Source organism: Eptatretus burgeri, chromosome 9 (genome assembly GCF_056783735.1).
Source record: "Eptatretus burgeri isolate ZD-2024b chromosome 9, Ebu_testis_v1, whole genome shotgun sequence".
NCBI classification, from domain to species: Eukaryota; Metazoa; Chordata; class Myxini; order Myxiniformes; family Myxinidae; genus Eptatretus; species Eptatretus burgeri.
Window position 1 is genome coordinate 36,433,595 of NC_140969.1, and position 18,474 is coordinate 36,452,068.

Sequence of the window (18,474 nt, forward strand, 5' to 3'; positions counted from 1 at the left end):
CAATCGATGAAATATATGCGGAATAGGCGGGGAGTCAATACTTCACGAAGCTAGACCTGCGTGATGCATATTTTCACCTGGCGATGGATCCCGGGAGTAGCGAGCTTTTGACAATCAACACGTGTCAAGGACTCTATCGATATACCCGACTCTGTTTTGGGATTGCTTCGGCTCCAGCCTTGTGGCAGAAAGCCATGGATCAGGTTTGCATTGGCCTGCCCACTCAGACCTACCTGGACGATGTGCTCATTGCGGGGAAAACGGCGGACGAGCACCTTGCGAACATTGCCCAAGTGCTGACGAAGCTAGAAGCGTGCGGCCTGCGCTTGAACAGGGACAAGTGCGCGTTCTTCAAGCAGTGCTTGGAATACCTCGGGCACATCATCACGCCGGAGGGGCTGTTGAAAGGTCCTCGGAAGGTGGAAGCGATTCAACACATGCCACCGCCTCGTGACAAGACGCAGCTGCGCTCGTTCATTGGTATGGCCCAGTATTACCAAAGGTTCGTGCGAGGGCTCAGCTAACAACTTGCGCCGTTAACACGGTTGCTCAGGAAGGACGAGCGCTGGGCTTGGGGGCCTGCACACCAGGCGTCGTTCGACCGCGTCAAGCGGCTGCTCACAGAGGATACGATCCTCGTGCACTACGAGCCTGCGCATCCGCTCCTATTGGCATGCGACAGCTCTGCATATGGCATCGGGGCAGTGCTCTCCCACAGAATGGACGATGGTTCCGAGCGGCCTGTTTGTTTTGCATCCCGGACCCTGTCCGCAGCAGAGCGGGGATATGCCCAGATCGAGCGCGAGGCTCTCAGCCTCATCTGGGGTGTGCGGAGGTTTCATCAATACCTGCTGGGGCGGCATTTCACTTTGCAGACGGAGCACAAACCGCTTCAGTTCATCCTGAGACTCGAACGCGGGGTTCCGGTTGTAGCAGCCGCGCGAATACAGCGGTGGTGTCTGTTTCTTTGTGCTTACGATTATGATATTCAGTTGCGAAGCATGCTAACTGCGACGGGCTCTCACGCTTGCCGTGTGCGGAGGGTCCAGCTGCGTCTGAGTTGGCCGACCGGGTCGATGTGTTCGTGCTGGGCCAGGTCCAAAGCGGGCAGGTCACGGCCAGACAGGTCGCGGTGGAATTGGCTCGTGATCCGGTGCTCGCCCGTGTCGTCCAGGCGATTTCTATGAGGAATTGGAGCGATCTACCTTCGACACCGGCATTTCAACCTTTCACGTCACGTGCATCGGAGCTGTCGTTGGTCCAACGGTGCGTTATGTGGGGAATGAGGACGGTGATTCCACCTAAGTTCAGGCAGCGGTGTTTGGAAGAACTGCATGTCAGCCGCCTTGGCGTCGTGAAGACTAAGAGTCTTGCTCGTAGCCTGTTGTGGTGGCCGGGGTTGGACAAAGACATTGAGCAGTTGGTTAAGCGTTGCGCCACGTGCCAAACAGATGCTGATAACCCGTGTCGAGCTTCGGGACTATGGCCTACCCCAGACAGAGCCTGGCAGAGGGTCCATGTATATTTTGCGGGGCCGGTTTATGGCAAAATGTTTTTGATTGTGATTGACGCATTCTCTAAATGGCCGGAGGATGGAGTAATGCAGCATACATCAGCAAACATTACAGTAGAGAAACTGCCGACGATCTTTGCTAATAAAGGGTTACTGGAGATCCTGGTCTCTGATAACGGTCCGCAGTTCATCGCGGCTGTGTTTGATGAGTTTATGCACCAAAATGGTATTCGACATCTAAGGTCCGCACCGTATCATCCTGAGACGAATGGGCAAGCTGAATTGTTTGTTAAGATGTTGAAACGGGCTTTGCGCAGGGGGGGTGTTCGTACACTCTAGGTACCTGTGTGGGAGGACGAAAGTCCGAGTCTTCAGGTCATTGGTGCTTCCAGTCTTGCTCTATGGATGCGAGACTTGGACTCTGACCAAGGATCTTAGACGGAGACATAATTCCTTTGGTACCAGGTCTCTTCGGAGAATCCTTGGCTATCGCTGGTCAGATTTTGTGTCCAACGAGCGGTTGCTGAGAGAGACTCGGATGAGATTTGTTACCTGCATGGTTCGTGAGCGTCAGTTGCGGCTGTATGGACATGTGGCTTGTTTTCCTGACGCTGATCCTGCTCACCAGATTCTCTCAGCGAGGGAGTCTCGTGAGTGGAGGAGGCCAATGGGCCTACCATGAGCCTCGTGGTTGCAGCAGGTTGACCAGCATCTCAAGGGGATGGGGATGGGCCTGGCATCTGCCTGGGGAAGGCCAGACGGGGGCCCCTGGAGTACCGGCGGAAAGTGGAAGCAGCGACGCGCTGTTCTGGCACATGCTCCCATACCTGACCTGACACACATATATATGTATGTATATATATATATATATATATATATATATATATATATATATATATATATATATATATATATATATATATATATATATATATATATATATATATATATATATATATATATATATATATAAAATGACTGTTTTTACAGCCATTTTTCCCTGCTGTGCAGGGCTTAGGCTTTTTCTTGAGGCAATGTTTTATGGCCGGATGCCCTTCCTGACGCCAACCCTGGTCGCCTCTTACGACACACAGGGATATGGTACACCTATTCTAACCGGGGCATACACCGGGACCAGTACACTGGCACTCATTTCGCCGACCTCAGAAGGATGACAGGCTGATTCAACCCCCTGGTGTTAATTCAGCAGCCAACGGGGCTTGAACTCAGGACACTGGGATCCCAAGCCGCTGCCCGAACCACTGCGCCAACACCAGGCTACATATGTGTGTGTGTATATATATATATATATATATATATATATATATATATATATATATATATATATATATATATATATATATATATATATATATATATATATATATATATATATATATATATATATATACATATATATATATATTATATAGATATACATTTTATTAATTTGTATTCTCCATATTGTCATAATTATGGAGAGTGCATGAGTAAAAAAATTAGGTGTTTGGGTTAAAAACACCGCTTTTGAAAATAATTAGCGGCCTTATTTAATTATATCCTTTATCATGTGCATCTTCGGACAGATCGCTCTCCCTTGATGGGGTCTTAATTCACCAATTTTTTTTGGCCTGGTCAACAATGCCTTGACTTTTTATTACTATTATTATTTTTTCCTTTCCTTACTCATATTGAATGCCTCATCATACCTACTAATCGCTGGATACATTGCAATGCTCATAAACGCCCGGAGACGCCAGTGTTCGTGGCTTTATTTAATTTCCGCGCATTTCATAGCCTCTAGAATCTCCTAAACTAAGCTGAATTACAAAATTTAAGCTCCAGAATTGACTTTAGCAGCAGTTCTGACTGCTAAAAATGTGTTCATTTGTCAAATTTCGACATCGTTTGACATTTCAGGCGTCTCAGGAGGTGTTTGATATGATGGATCGGCGTTCACTAATCGCTTACCAAACCAGCCGTTCCTTATCTACCGCTTCGTTGGCAAGCGCTCTACAATATTCACATTGTCACTGAATACTTTCCATTGATCGACTTGAACAAAGTTCAGGGGCCACTCTCCTGTGTTTGGCCCCACATTGTTCTGCACCCAGTGCGGTGGTGGCTGGCTCGCTGTGAATGTGCAATTTTATTTTACACCACGTTTCCCCTTTTTGTACGATCTTCTTTTATTATATGACCCATCACTTCGGCATAGGTAAATACATATCATTAAAAAAATAAAACATTTCGTTTTAAAAAGTTTCTTCAATAGCTTCGTTGGACTGCTTGGTTAAGCCACTTGGCACGCGCTCTTCAAGCTTCGATGGCAATACTGTGGTTCGATACCGGAGTTGGGAAGGCAACATAAATGACATGATTCTAATGACTAATAAATGTTTTCTGTTGTTACAAAGTAATGAATCACCACATCACGGCAGGATAGCCGAGATGGATGCACGCTCGCTCTAAGTTGTCTCGCCTGAGCTGGAATCCCGACACATCTATAAACTGTCACTCGGTGTTTTACAGGCAGGGTGATTCCATCAATGTATGTGCCATCTTTCGGATTTAAACACTTTGAGATATTTAGAAAATTTTACTCGAGCCGATTTTTGATTGAGGTTTTATTTTTCAAATGGTCGTCCTTCAAAAATCGGGTCTCTATTTACCGTAAACAATTCCACGACCCACACACCACCTCCAATTATTTATTTATTTACCGAAAACGATTCCATGATCCACACACCACCTTCAATTATTTATTTATTTACCGAAAACGATTCCACGACCCACACACCACCTTCAATTATTTATTTATTTACCAAAAACGATTCCACGATCCAGACACCACCTCCAATTATTTATTTACCGAAAACGATTCCACGACCCACACACCACCTCCAATTATTTATTATTTAAAGTGGGCGTGGCTTATGAAAAATATTGTGTGGCTCAGGAGGTGTGGTCAAACAAGAGCATTGAGAGAGGTTTATCGGGTTTTGTGTGTGTGTGTGTGTGTGTGTGTGTGTGTGTGTGTGTGTGTGTGTGTGTGTCTGCAACGCGAGGCTCCACAGCACAAACCAGCAAACCGATTATTTTTCAAATGGTAGTCCTTCAAAAATCGGGTGTCTATTTACCGTCATTTAAGGTGTGTATACAGTGTTTGTAAGGAGCTACACCGTCATTCCACCTTCGATCTCTCCTCGATCCAAACGTCATTGACCAAAGTGAAAAGGATCCAAAATAAATGGAATCACCAGCATTTCTGTCTTTGTTGATTTCTAATAATATGTTGGATTCGCTAAATATGAGATATCCCTTATTGTCGGGTTTTCTGGCTGTCTGCGTGTGTGTGTGTGTGTGTGTGTGTGTGTGTGTGTGTGTGTGTGTGTGTGTGTGTGTGTGTGTGTGTGTGTGTGTGTGTGTGTGTGTGTGTGTGTGTGTGTGTGTGTGTGTGTGTGTGTGTGTGTGTGTGTGTGTGTGTGTGTGTCTGCAACGTGAGGCTCTACAGCACGAACCAGCGAACCGATTTCGATAAAACTTTGCCAACAGGTGGAATATATACTGGGAAGGTGCGCGTTTGAATTTCGTTGCCAAGCAACCACCCGTTGCTGTGCAGCGGCTAAAAAAACGCGTACAGTATTTTCAATACTTGTCCTTCAGTTTTGAATGTAGAGAAACGAGACTTCGGAATTAAACACTTTGAGATATTTAGAAAATTTTACTCGAGCCGATTTTTGATTGAGGTTTTATTTTTCAAATGGTCGTCCTTCAAAAATCGGGTGTCTATTTACCGTCATTTAAGGTGTGTATACAGTGTTTGTAAGGAGCTACACCGTCATTCCACCTTCGATCTCTCCTCGATCCAAACGTCATTGACCAAAGTGAAAAGGATCCAAAATAAATGGAATCACCAGCATTTCTGTCTTTGTTGATTTCTAATAATATGTTGGATTCGCTAAATATGAGATATCCCTTATTGTCGGGTTTTCTGGCTGTCTGCGTGTGTGTGTGTGTGTGTGTGTGTGTGTGTGTGTGTGTGTGTGTGTGTGTGTGTGTGTGTGTGTGTGTGTGTGTGTGTGTGTGTGTGTGTGTGTGTGTGTGTCTGCAACGTGAGGCTCTACAGCACGAACCAGCGAACCGATTTCGATAAAACTTTGCCAACAGGTGGAATATATACTGGGAAGGTGCGCGTTTGAATTTCGTTGCCAAGCAACCACCCGTTGCTGTGCAGCGGCTAAAAAAACGCGTACAGTATTTTCAATACTTGTCCTTCAGTTTTGAATGTAGAGAAACGAGACTTCGGAATTAAACACTTTGAGATATTTAGAAAATTTTACTCGAGCCGATTTTTGATTGAGGTTTTATTTTTCAAATGGTCGTCCTTCAAAAATCGGGTGTCTATTTACCGTAAACAATTCCACGACCCACACACCACCTCCACTTATTTATTTATTTACCGAAAACGATTCCATGATCCACACACCACCTTCAATTATTTATTTATTTACCGAAAACGATTCCATGATCCACACACCACCTTCAATTATTTATTATTTAAAGTGGGCGTGGCTTATGAAAAATATTGTGTGGCTCAGGAGGTGTGGTCAAACAAGAGCATTGAGAGAAGTTTATCGGGTTTTCTGTGTGTGTGTGTGTGTGTGTGTGTGTGTGTGTGTGTGTGTGTGTGTGTGTGTGTGTGTGTGTGTGTGTGTGTCTCTCTGCAACGCGAGGCTCCACAGCACAAACCAGCAAACCGATTATTTTTCAAATGGTAGTCCTTCAAAAATAGGGTGTCTATTTACCGTCATTTTTTTATGAGGAGTGCCAGTTGGCAAAATACGCAATAGGAAAAATCTTGCCAGGCAGAGGAACAATTGTATGTGAACCAATACGTCTTGGCAATGAATCTTCGTCGGTGGATCGGTCAGAATGAAAAGCATCGTATCCAGCGCTTTGATCCTTGCGAATCCCTCATCGCCTACCGGCTTGTTAAATATTTCCTCCATATTCTCACAATAAAGGTTTGTTGAGAATTTGATGACAAAAGCTCAAATGGTAAAAACAAAAAAATGTTGTGGCAGCGACACACACACACCATTCCTCAGAAAATCAGCACAAACTAACTATCGTTGAAAGCTGTCCAGGGCTCAGTGATGATCCTGAAAATGGGACTGTGAGCTTGAGAAGAGAGAAAAGCATGTACACTATTTCAATCATTATTCTGCACACTTTATAATCCCCTGCCAGCCATGATATCTTGATTGGCTTATTGTGTTATTTTATCCAGTTGCACCACAGACAATGAAGACAGGGAGAAGGCCAAGACAAGGAAAGAGAAAAGCCTTCTCCCCTTGCTATGCTTGCGTGGGGTCTACAGAAGCCTGGCAAAGGGAAAGCGAGAGCGAGATGGCGGGCTTCTTTTTGCAGGAACAAGACATGCCTGTCGGATGGCATCTCGGCTTCATAGTTCCTCCTGGGTGTACTCATGTCCAGTTTTGCAGTGTTTTTGTACCACTCACCTAAGCCGTTGCCAATCATCCCACCATGCTTCAACTCCTTGACATACTCCCTCACGTATTACCGTTCAAACATTCCTGCCATACTCTCTCTCATACTAGATGTACTGAGCTTCTTCCAAACTGGATCATGAGCACTCCATGATGAGCTTTTTATGTACTCGCTCTGCTCCATCACACTCGTTTACCCCTCCTGACCGCACTCATTGGTTCTCCCAGGGAATGAGCACGCTGCTAGCAGGCCGCGGCGGTCTTTTCCTTAGCACATGGCTGCAAGGTGCACCATCTTGTTCCCGGAGGGGATCCATTTTGCTTGCGGAGCTGGGCCGACAGTTCGTTATAATGACAAGAAAATGCATACACAGATAACAAAGGAATGATTTAAGGGGTTAACAATGGGAGGCGAGAAAAGTGGGAACTTAGATACATACGGAGGGAGAGGGGAGCACGATTGTTGTCTTCTGAACAGGCTTTGACACATATCCTATCATTTTCACACAGATACCGTAGGCTTACGCTAATGATGTACTAATGGTGTAGCTTGGCTATATTTCTCCCAGTACACCCTATCACATTCCCGCAACAATACTGTATTTACACCTTGCTGATTAAATCACTGAAAACGTAAGTCTGTATTGTCTGAGAGGTTGTACACATTCTAGTTCCCATTGAAAACCTGTCGTATAATTTGACGGATCGGTGGAAGCAAAATTGCAAACATTACTCTTTATTTTTGAAAACAAAAATGACCCTTTTAAAGAATAAAACAACGAGACAGTCTGACCTTTCAAATTGACTGAAATCCATCTTGTGAGAAAGCTTTTTATGAGATTCATCTTTCGAACAAAAACTTCAGCTTTGGAGGTTATTCATGATTATCGATCTTGTTCCTGTTGAGTTACATATTACTTGACCTGGAAAGTTTTCATTTGTTGTTGAATTTGTTTTTTTTTTCAAGTTGATCCACAAGTGCATGAGTGAAACGCACACACCCAGGTCTTTCATGAACCATCTGGCCAGGCCTGATGCTTGACTAAAAGTGGCAGAGATTTGTAATTGATTGTTCTGTGGGCTGGTGATAGGTCGGCTATTCTTCGCGAATGACACCATGGAATATTTAACATCCACCAATAAACAGTGCTGGCATAGAGATCCTTGGGCTTAATCCATCCATCCAAATGGATGGTGCACCCATTGATGCTTCGTCCTGCATACGAAACACCAGGATGACAATTTATTGTGGTGTCGAGATTCAAACCCAGGCTTGACAACTCATAAGCAAGTGCAGTATTAGCTTTAAGCTATCTTGCCATCTCCTACGATAGGCACTGAAATGCTGCCTCTGAAAAGACAGCAACTCCCAAAATCCCCCTAATCAGAAATAAAAAAGTATTGATGATGGAGAAGATTCATTTTTTAATACAGGCACTTTGGGTTTTAGTTTGATGTAAGTTGATCCTACTGATACTGCCTCTCTTTGTCGCCTATGTCCCTAACACAGGCAGAGCTTGCATTGCTATCCGAGGGCTTTGGCGAAGTGGACCGGGAGACTGTGGAGGCCATCCTGGCTCGAGAAACACTGAATGCACCTGAGATGTTGATTTTTGAGGCAGCACATCGTTGGGCAGGAGCTGAATGTGTACGACTGGGCCAACCGGTCAGTGCCGATTCCAAGCGAGCAGTGCTCGGGAAGGCACTACACCTAGTGCGCTTTCCCGTTATGCCACTTGCAAAGTTTGCTGATGGTCCTGCACAGTCTGGCTTGCTCACAGCACGAGAGACCAGTGACGTATTCTTGTGGTTCACTGCACAGAACAGACCAGAGCTTCCATTCCCAACAACACCACGCCGTGGACTGGCTCCACAACGTTGTCACCGCTTCCAGTCCTGTGCCTATCGCAGCAACCAATGGCGGTATCGTGGCCGTTGTGACTCGGTACAGTTTGCCGTTGATCGCCGCGTTTTCTTGGCAGGCTTTGGCCTTTACGGTTCGAGTGCAGGCCCAGCGGAGTATTCGGTACAGATTGAGCTGAAGCGACGTGGCTCTGTTGTGGCTCGTCGTGCAGCACGCTTTGTCTCGGACGGATCCAGTGCAACATTTCCTGTTTTTTTCGATCAACCTGCCCAAGTGGAGCCGGACTCCTTTTACACGGCGAGTGCTGTGCTCGACGGTGGAAGTCTCAGTTACTTTGGTCAAGAGGGCATGACCGAGGTACAGTGTGGAAGGGTCACATTCCAGTTCCAGTGTTCTTCAGATAGCACCAATGGTACAGGTGTACAGGGTGGGCAGATTCCTGAGCTCATTTTTTACGCATGACCTACGATCTCGTCATGAGCCGTGCATCGGCTTTATGATGACAGAGACACCCACAACAAAAACTGTTACCCTGAGATTCCTTCGCCGAGTTACTTTTCAACCATCATTCATGATCGCAGTTCACGCACTCACCCTGACCGTAGACTTTAAAACAATATAACAGTCGTTCGTTCAAAGGGATAATGCTTTGGTTTAATTTCACATTCTCTGTTGAGCCTGTCATGTGAGGTGAACTTGCGAAGATTTGATCTAATCCCAGGGTAAAACTAAGATTGTCTCACGACAGTTGAATCCCAGGTGAAGAACACGTGACAAATATCCGACGTACGTGTCAAAAACGTTTTCATGACTTTTTTGCAGTTTATCGTGTGTTCATTGTGCCATATTGTGCGTGTAGTGCGGAAACCATAGGAGTTTCACTTTAAGCCCCAGGGTTAGATGTCTGCCATCGTGGCACCCAAAACAGGTCTAATTTGTGGTTTTGGAGAATCGTGGAAGCAACTTTCCCACGGGTCGTTTTAGCCTCGGTGCCACGCATCGTGGTGCCACCTTTTCCACCCTAATTAAACACAGGAGTTATTGTGCAAATGGTGGCCCTCGTCGCTACCTTTTGCACAATAAATTTTTTTTCCCCAACTTGTTGAACTTTTAAAATTCCAATCGACGTGTGAAGATGACGTGCATCGCAGATCTCTCCTGGTCACCACTTTCACCTTGTTCTCTTGCTCAAGGGTACACACCAGAGCGATGCTCCTGGAACCATTTATTTTGTTGGTCTCATAAAGGACAGTCGTGCATTATGCCATGTATGCTGTAGACTAGTCGTTCCCTTCAGAGTTGCTTTCCAGCTGTCTAACGAAATTGCCAAATCAACAACTTGTTTGCTGACCTGTTGGGTAAACTCCTGTCATTACAAACGTTGTTGTTGTGTAATGTTGTGTTATAACGGTTATACTTGTGATTGTATTTAATATGACTTGGTTCAGCAATGAGGTAATTACATTCATCAAGATTGCTCCATTTCTTGAATAAATATCTTGAGCATGACTTTGCAATGTTTAGTACCTGTTCTTGAGCACTGAGCACTGAGCACAGCACAATTTATTGTTCTATTATATGTTGATGAAATTCTCATCACTTACGTTTGTCTTTCGTACACACAGGAATGCTGCAGGTGTTTGAAAAAATAAATAAGCATCATGTCATCTTATTTTGTGTGTAGCACGTCGTTGGGAATTATTGCATTGTGCTGGCTTGGGGCGCTGCTGTGCCGTTGATGCAGTGCCCCCAGTGAATTTCTTCAGGGTGGCGGCGATAGGTCGCTCACTCTTTGCAAAGGGCACCATGCCCATGGGATCTTTAATGTACACCAACTGATGCTGGCGGATGGGACGCACAGCTTAATTTCCATCTGCGGACAGCACACACATTGATAACTCACCCTGCCTGTGAAACACCAGGGTGAGAGTTTATAGCTGGGGTGAAATTCAAACCCAGGCGAGACAGCTCAGAGGCGAGTGTGCATACCCAAAAGATCCCTGCCTTGCTTCCATCTTGACTCTTCTTTAGTCTCAGGCTATTGGGTCTTGTCACTGTCTATCTATCTCTGTCAGATCCCCTCGTAATCGCCACGTTTATAATGTAAAAAGTCTTGTATCCTTCAGCTACTCCTCACAGCTTCGTCTAGCTTGCCCTGGAAGCAATCCATTAGGCCTAAACTGAACCCTGTATGGCAGCTGTATCCTTGCTCAGTTGTGGTGACTAAACCACACACAATATTCTAGATGAGGCCTCACTAAATGTCTGTGCAGTATTATCCTCAACATTTCCTCCTGATTTATAATATTTATCCCCCTATGAATACAACCTAAAACCCTGTTTTCTGCCTGACACTGTGCTGCCTGCTTACCCCCAGCATCGATTACCGCCTTCAGATCCTTCTCTTGTGACACATTCCAAAGTTTGCTCTTGCATTATCTAATCCCTATTTTCATTATTCTTACCCATCCCCAGCACCTTATTCTCATTGCCATTTCTCATTTTTTTTTCCTCCTTGTTTTTGGTCCATAAGTTTAATTAATTGAGGCAGTTCGTCAAAACTTGCATGGTGTATATTCTGAGTTATGTACAGGGTGGGGCATTTATATGTGACGGTTTTATTATCCTTATAACTTTTTTTGTTTCTAAACCAGATAAAATAAAGTTTTTATACAACATAGGCACATACTTGAAGTTTTAAAAATCAATTTTGATTCTTTATTTCTTAAACCGGGCGTAGTGGCGTGCGCCTGTAATCCGGCTTCTCGGAAGCTTGGGTTGGAGGATCGCTTGAGGACGGGAGCTCTGCGCTGGGCCGCGCTATGAGAGGGTGTAGGGCAGCCCGGAATCATGCCTCACACGCCGAAACATGGTCCCTGACCCATTTGCTCCTTTACATGAAATTAGCCTTTGTTTGCTGCTCCATGAATAGTATCTGCAACTGATCAGGTGCCTTCTTTGAGGAATTTATGTATCGGATATTGCTACATTTTTGGCTGAGTGTTAATTCCACCTTTGGTGCTTATTGCCACTGAAGGTGAAGGAGGTTATGTTTTCACCCCTCGCTGTCTGTTTGCTTGCTTGTTTGTCTGTTTGTTTGTGTGTCTGTGTACAAAATATCTCAAAAAGTTATGGACAGATCCGGATGAAGTTTTGTGGACAGGTTGGGTGTGTGATAAGGATGAACTCATAAGATTTTGGTGAAGATCCGGATCCGGACCCGACTACAAATTTTTCTAAAAGTGATTCTTCACCATTGAGAGAAAGGGCCAAAAACGATATATAGCATGATATCTCAAAAAGTTGTGGACGGATTTGGACGAAACTTGGTGGACAGGTTGGGTGTGTACAAGGAATAATTGATTCAATTTTGCTGAAGATCCGGATCTGATAGTTTTTTTCAGCAATTATTCACCATTGAGAGACGGGGCTAAAAACGATATATATAGTACGATATCTCAAAAGCTTGCGGACGGATTCGGTTGAAACTTGGTGGGCAGGTTGGGTGCGTGACCAAGACGAATTGATTCGATTCTGGTGAAGATCCGAATCCAGATCTGGATGCGAGAATTATTTAATCTTATAAGTGATTTTTTTTTTTTTTGTATACCTTGGTCGAGGCTCGTATGAGAGCTAACACACAACTCACAGCAAGGACGCATGAGACAAGAGGGGCGGGAGTGGAAGGGACAAAACAGTGGGGAACAGACACAGGTGAACTGTGGAAGGGAGAGGGATGGGGATGGGACGGGGAACATGGCGAAGAGAAGATGGACATTTCAGGGACTTTCAGGAAGGAAAGCAGGAGAAATGAAGGAAGTGGGCTTGGGTGGATTATCGGGGGTAGAAAAGATCGAGGATTTAGATGGGGGAAGATAAGAGGTGGTGGTGAACAGCTGTTTTGAAAGCCTGAAGGGAAGAATGGGAAAGAATAGAGTGAGGAAGTTTATTCCAAAGGCGGGAAAAAAGAGGAATGAAAGGGTGAAGATGAGCAGTGATTCGTGATTTTGGTAGTTTTACCAGAAGGGGTTTGTTGGCGGACCTTGAGCGCCCTGTGGAAATGTGGTGGGGACAAATCGCAGAGAGAGCAGGGGGGGCAAGGCTGGAGAGGAGTCGGTGGAAGACAGAAAGACCACCGACCAACCTGCGGTGATTGAGTGAGAGGCCCAAAGACTCAGCTTCATTGCGGGAGATGCCGATGATCTTAAATACCCTGGTTTCGACAGCGTGAAGCCGAGAAAGGTGGGAGGCAGGAGCACCAGCCCAGAGGGGAGAGCAGTACTCCATCAGGCTACGGACAAAAGCTTTGTAAGTGGTCAGGAGCTCAAGAGGGCCGAGGAAGGACTTAGCATGACGGAGGATTCCCAGTCGGCGACTGGCTTTTGAGGCGAGGTTGGAAATGTGACTTTCCCAGGAAAGGTCATGGCAGATAGTGAGACCTAGAAGCTTGAAAGAAAAGACTTCTTCCAGAGGATTGTTGAGAAAGTGGATGGGGGGGGTTTGTAAACGGTCCTTTCGAAGAGACATAGTGAGAGTGTGAGATTTGTCTGGATTGAAAGGCATGTTCCACGTGTTGGACCAGTTTGTGATTTTATCCAGATCTCCAGTGAGCGAAGAAGCTGCTGCTTGCCGGTCTGAGGAATGACAGATGGTACGGCAGAGGGTGGAGTCGTCGGCAAAGAGAAATAGAGGATTTTCCAGAGAGTCCGAGAGATCATTGATGAAAACCAGAAAAAGAACAGGGCCCAGAACGCTACCTTGAGGAACTCCAGCCTGCACAGGAAGAGGGGATGAAAGAACTCCATTTAGGGCCACACGTTGACTGCGACAGGAGAGGAAGTCTGCGAGCCATGAGTGGAGATGGCCATGAATACCATGGGAAGAGAGTTTGGTGAGTAGGGCAAGGTGCCAGACTGTGTCAAAAGCACGTGATATGTCCAGGGATATGGCTCGGATTTCCTGTCTGGCATTGAGGACCTCCATCCATTGATGGGAGAGCAGTAGCAGCATATCCAGGGTAGAGTGACCTGGTCTGAAACCAAATTGATGATTGGAAATCAAGCCATTGGAGAAGAGGAAGGATTTCATATCTGAAGCGATGATGGATTCCATCACCTTGCTGATGATTGGGAGAAGGCTGATTGGTCTATAGTTACAGGGATCTGTTTTTGCACCTTTTTTATGCAGGGCAGTGATGTTAGCAGATTTCCAAGCAGATGGCAGATGACCTTGGGAAAATGAGAGGGTGAATAGAACAGAGAGAGGGTGAGCAAGAGCAGAAGAGCAGGCTTTGAGGACACGTGGGCTGATGCCGTCTGGACCGGTTGCAGAATCTGACTCGAGGTTTGAAAGCAAGCTCTCCACCTTGTCAGGAGAAAAGGACACAGAGTCCAGGGACAGTTGGGTGCGACTGGGTAAAGTGGGTAGAGATAGTGATGGGTTTAGGACACAAGATTTAGCTGCAAACACCGAGTTTAGACATTCAGCTTTATCACGTGTGGAATCAGCAGTGCGGCCATTTGAGGTAAGGGAGGGGATGGAGGGGGAACATACACCAGAAACAGATTTGATTAAACGCCACCAGGATTTTGAGGAGGGAGAGAGGTTTGAGAGTTCAGACTTCAGACAGACTTGATTCTTCACCGTTGAGAGATAGGGCCAAAAACGATATACAGTATAGCATGATATCTCAAAAATGTATTGGGCCCGATATGTTCTTGTGGATCAGGCATGACGTGGTAGAGGTATGTGCTCTACCGAGTGCCCTTCTAGTTTTTAAATGCAATCATTTTGCAATATTAGGAACTGCCAATAACCTCGTTACCAAGTAATTATCCTTAAATTATCTTGCTTTTCCATGAGGCTCTATCTTTTCTGGAAAAGTGAATATATAAGACTGGCATTGAATTCTCTTCCCTTGGAAGTAAACAGAGTTAATAAATTTTGCATCATAAATGCTTTGTTGCACAAGGACACACAGCTGATCAACAAACCTGTGGCTTGTCCTTTGTTAGAATTTGATCTTGGATTCGCTGGCTTTTTAGAAATGATGCCTTTTCCCATTGCTGCCACCATAACTCCTTATCATTGGGTATTGGTTACGACACGTCCTCTAATCCAGAAAGGCTTCTGTGACCTCAGTCGAGGTCTTGGAGAATTCACTAGCTATTTGTGAATTGGCAGGTCCGCATTGGAATATGTCTGAAGATGCACTCGGAACGTTCTTGCTTGCCTGCGTGTGCCAGATACAATTATTGCAGAGTGCAGGAAGCCACTGTTGGAGTTGACTTCAGTGTGCCAGATGCGATTGAGATTGCCGAGTTAAGGATAGTGTCAAGGCGCTTAGTGTGACCGCAGCCCACACAGTTGTACTCTGCAGTGGCATGCACTGGAGTGAGTATATAAGTGCAAAGGCTGCGTGTGCCAGCTCCCCAGCTAGTGCTGCCAAGCTTACAGATGAAGTTCACCCTCATCTTAGTTTTCTCACAAATCTTTTTCAGATGTTCCCTTTATGTCATGCACCGACCAATCCAGAGTGATTCCAAGATATTTGGGGTGTGGTTCTTTGTGGACTGACATCACAGGAGACATCTAATTTGGCACAAGCCAGGCGATTGCTCAGATGGAAAGCAGTGACGGTGGTTTTTGATGGATTTGGACGGAGTCGACATTTGGTGAAATACTTTTTCAAAACCTTGAGGTCGTTTGTCGTCAAGATTTCATGTTTGGTAGGCAAGAGCAAGATCATTAGCATAGGTAAACTTTCATGAAGTAGTCACCGGTAGGTCACTTGTATATATGTTGCACAGTATCGGGACTAACACTAATCCTTCTGGGAGACCATCATTTAGAGTTCTTAGTGCACCAGTCATATCCCCAAGTAAGACTGAAGCGATGGCTGCTAAGCATAGATGCTCGTACTCGTATGGTACCATGACAGAGAAGGAGCTTTGCTGTCTTGAGAAGGAGCTCATGGCTCTCAACTATCACAAGCTGCTGACAGATCTATCAAGGCAACACTACTTTTGAGAGAACGTTGGTGACCAGCCTCAATATACGTTAAGTTAAAGTGAAGACCTGATCCACAGAGCTTCTCCCTGGTCGGAATCCTGCCTGTTCCACTGGGATGGAAGGCTCAACTAACAATGAGATACGGTTTTGCAGAAGACTTTCAAACAATTTGTATGATATCGGTTGGTAGCTTGAAAGGTCATCTGACGGCTTCCCTTGCTTGGGTATGGTGATGAACTGAGCTTCTCTCCCCATCGAATGAATGGAGTCAGACTGATTGATAACAGTGAAGGAAGTGCACCGAGCTTTACCTTTTAGGCCCGAGACTCTTTCGGAATCCTGAGTATATGTCATCTTGGCTGCTGTCCCAGACTTTGTTTATTTGAGTGCTATTTTTACTACACACATACATTTGTTATGAAAAATATTTGTTAACAATGGACAAATAAACATGGTATACAGGATTTAAACATGCGATTCCAGCGTCGAGACGTGCTCAGATGGGAACACAGAACTGGCTAATCCATGTTTTTTGTTTTTGCTTTATCAAGTCTAATCGTTTGCTTTGCAGTGGTTTAACGAAGAACTACATTTCCATTGAGGGCGAAGAACACGGTGGGTGTCCTTTGCAAAAAGGTATGCAAAGCGAAGTGTCACTTTTGCGTGTTCGTTTTGCGTTCACACGTTTTGATGTGTGAAAGTTTTTACGATTTGACAAAATGATATAGAAATGCCGTATTAACCCAGAGTTACCAGAAGAAGAAAAAATTCTCCCAAATAAATGAATCTCATCTGAGATCTCAAAACTGAGATCTCAAGTTCTCTTCCTCCAAAACCTTGTTTAGTCTCATTGGCATAATGGTTCGAGCGTTTGCTCTGGAATCTGGGAGGATGGCGGTTCAAAACTGACCCTGTCTGGGGCAGAGTTCCGAAGACCTTAGAAACGGTACGTGCTCCTTCCTTGCACGATGCTCATAATTTAAAAAGGATAGAGCATGGACAAACAACCATTGTGCAGGATTTATGGGCCTAATGTCCTTCAGTGTTTAAGTTCCTTGTAGGTGAACTCATATTTTTCATAAAGTACGATTTTTAAGTGAGTCATCTGATGTATTGATTTTGTGCATAAGATTTGACTTTGTAGAACTTTATTTTTGAGCTTGTTGGAAGTAAAACCGGTAGTGCTACCGAAGGTGGACAGAGGTTGTTTTCACCCCTGTTTGTTTGTGAGCACGATATTTTAAAAAGTTCTGGATGGTTTCGGATGAAACATGGTGGACAGGTTGTGTGTGTGATCAGGACGAATTGATTCGATTTTGATGAAGATCCGGACATGAGGTTTTTTTTTTTTCATTTTTCATGTGATTCTTTACCTTTGAGAGATGGGACCAAAAACAATATGTAGCATGATATTTCAAAAAGTTATTGACGGATTCTGACAAAACTAGGAGGATGAGTTGGTGAGGTGATGATAACAAGCCGATTCGATTTTGGTTCAGGTCCGGATCCAGATCCGTGGGATGCAAAACGTAAACTGTTCAGCCTGGCAGAGATATGCGCTCTACCGAATACCGTTCTAGTTAACTCTGAATTGCCAGAGGAATATCCACAAGTTACCACAAGAGCAGCTTGACCAGTTTTCTCCACTGCTTGTTAAATCAAAACGATTGAGTTGTGTAACTACTTAAGCAGTGGCTTTTCTCTTTGTGCCAGTGATGTAAATTTCAACCTCATTTCAATTGCCTCTCCAAGGATGCCCCCATTTTTCCCACTCCTCCAAGGGCACAGACTTGCGGACGTCATGTACCATTGAGTGGCATTTACAGATTGTGAAGATAGCTCGATGTGGGGGTGGGGTGGAGGGAAATATCCATTGGTTTGACTATGAAGGAGAAGCTGTGGTGCCCCTTTTTTTGTCCCTTTACAAGATAGTCTCAGTGAGGTTGTAGACTGTTGAGGTATGAACTGACAATAGGGCAGTGGGACAGCTCATGAACACAATGTACAAGGGGATGAACGAACAGGTGAAAGAGAGAGAGAGAGAAAAAAAAAACTTTTGAAGCTCTTTTATTTGTAACGGTAAGAAAATCACACAAGTCGTACAAATAATAACAAAATCACTAAAATTCCAAACATGTGCAACCCAACAACACCAAAGAGACCCCCCCCCCCCATCTTTGACACCGTAATAAGAAATTCAACACACCATTTTCAACTTTACACACCTTTTTGCGGAAAGGCTTGCAAATCATCTTTCATTGAACAATTCAAGAACTCCATACGTAGCCTAGCCATGACAAGAGCCTCAAAGACTACTACTACATCACATAAAATATCAGCATTTGCAAGGAGTTTGCTTTTCTTGTCTTGTGGATTGCCAGTTTTGCGATAGAAATCAGGAAATTGATGAGAGGTCTCTGAGCTCTTTTGCAACCAAGTGGTATTCCAAAAACAACTAGCATCCGTTGAGGGCAAAGTCTTCGATATCCCCCACCATAGTAAATGAGGATTAACAAAGTTATATTCCCTAAGCGTGTGCAATATGTATGTGAAGTTTCCCCTTGATCTGACCA

At 44.8% G+C, this 18,474-nt stretch overlaps 1 protein-coding gene across 4 annotated transcripts in view; it reads left to right on the top strand.

Annotated features, from left to right (window-relative positions):
* The window catches only part of LOC147019903 (BTB/POZ domain-containing protein 3-like), a 111,157-nt gene extending 100,758 nt beyond the window's left edge, over positions 1-10,399 (top strand). For all 4 annotated transcript variants that reach the window (XM_085894738.1, XM_085894737.1, XM_085894739.1 and 1 more), the window contains one exon: positions 8,537-10,399. In XM_085894738.1, coding sequence (XP_085750864.1) covers positions 8,537-9,352 — 816 coding nt within the window. In that variant the 3' untranslated portion in view covers positions 9,353-10,399. The remainder of the gene's footprint in view (positions 1-8,536) is intronic.
* Positions 10,400-18,474: the final 8,075 nt, after the last annotated feature.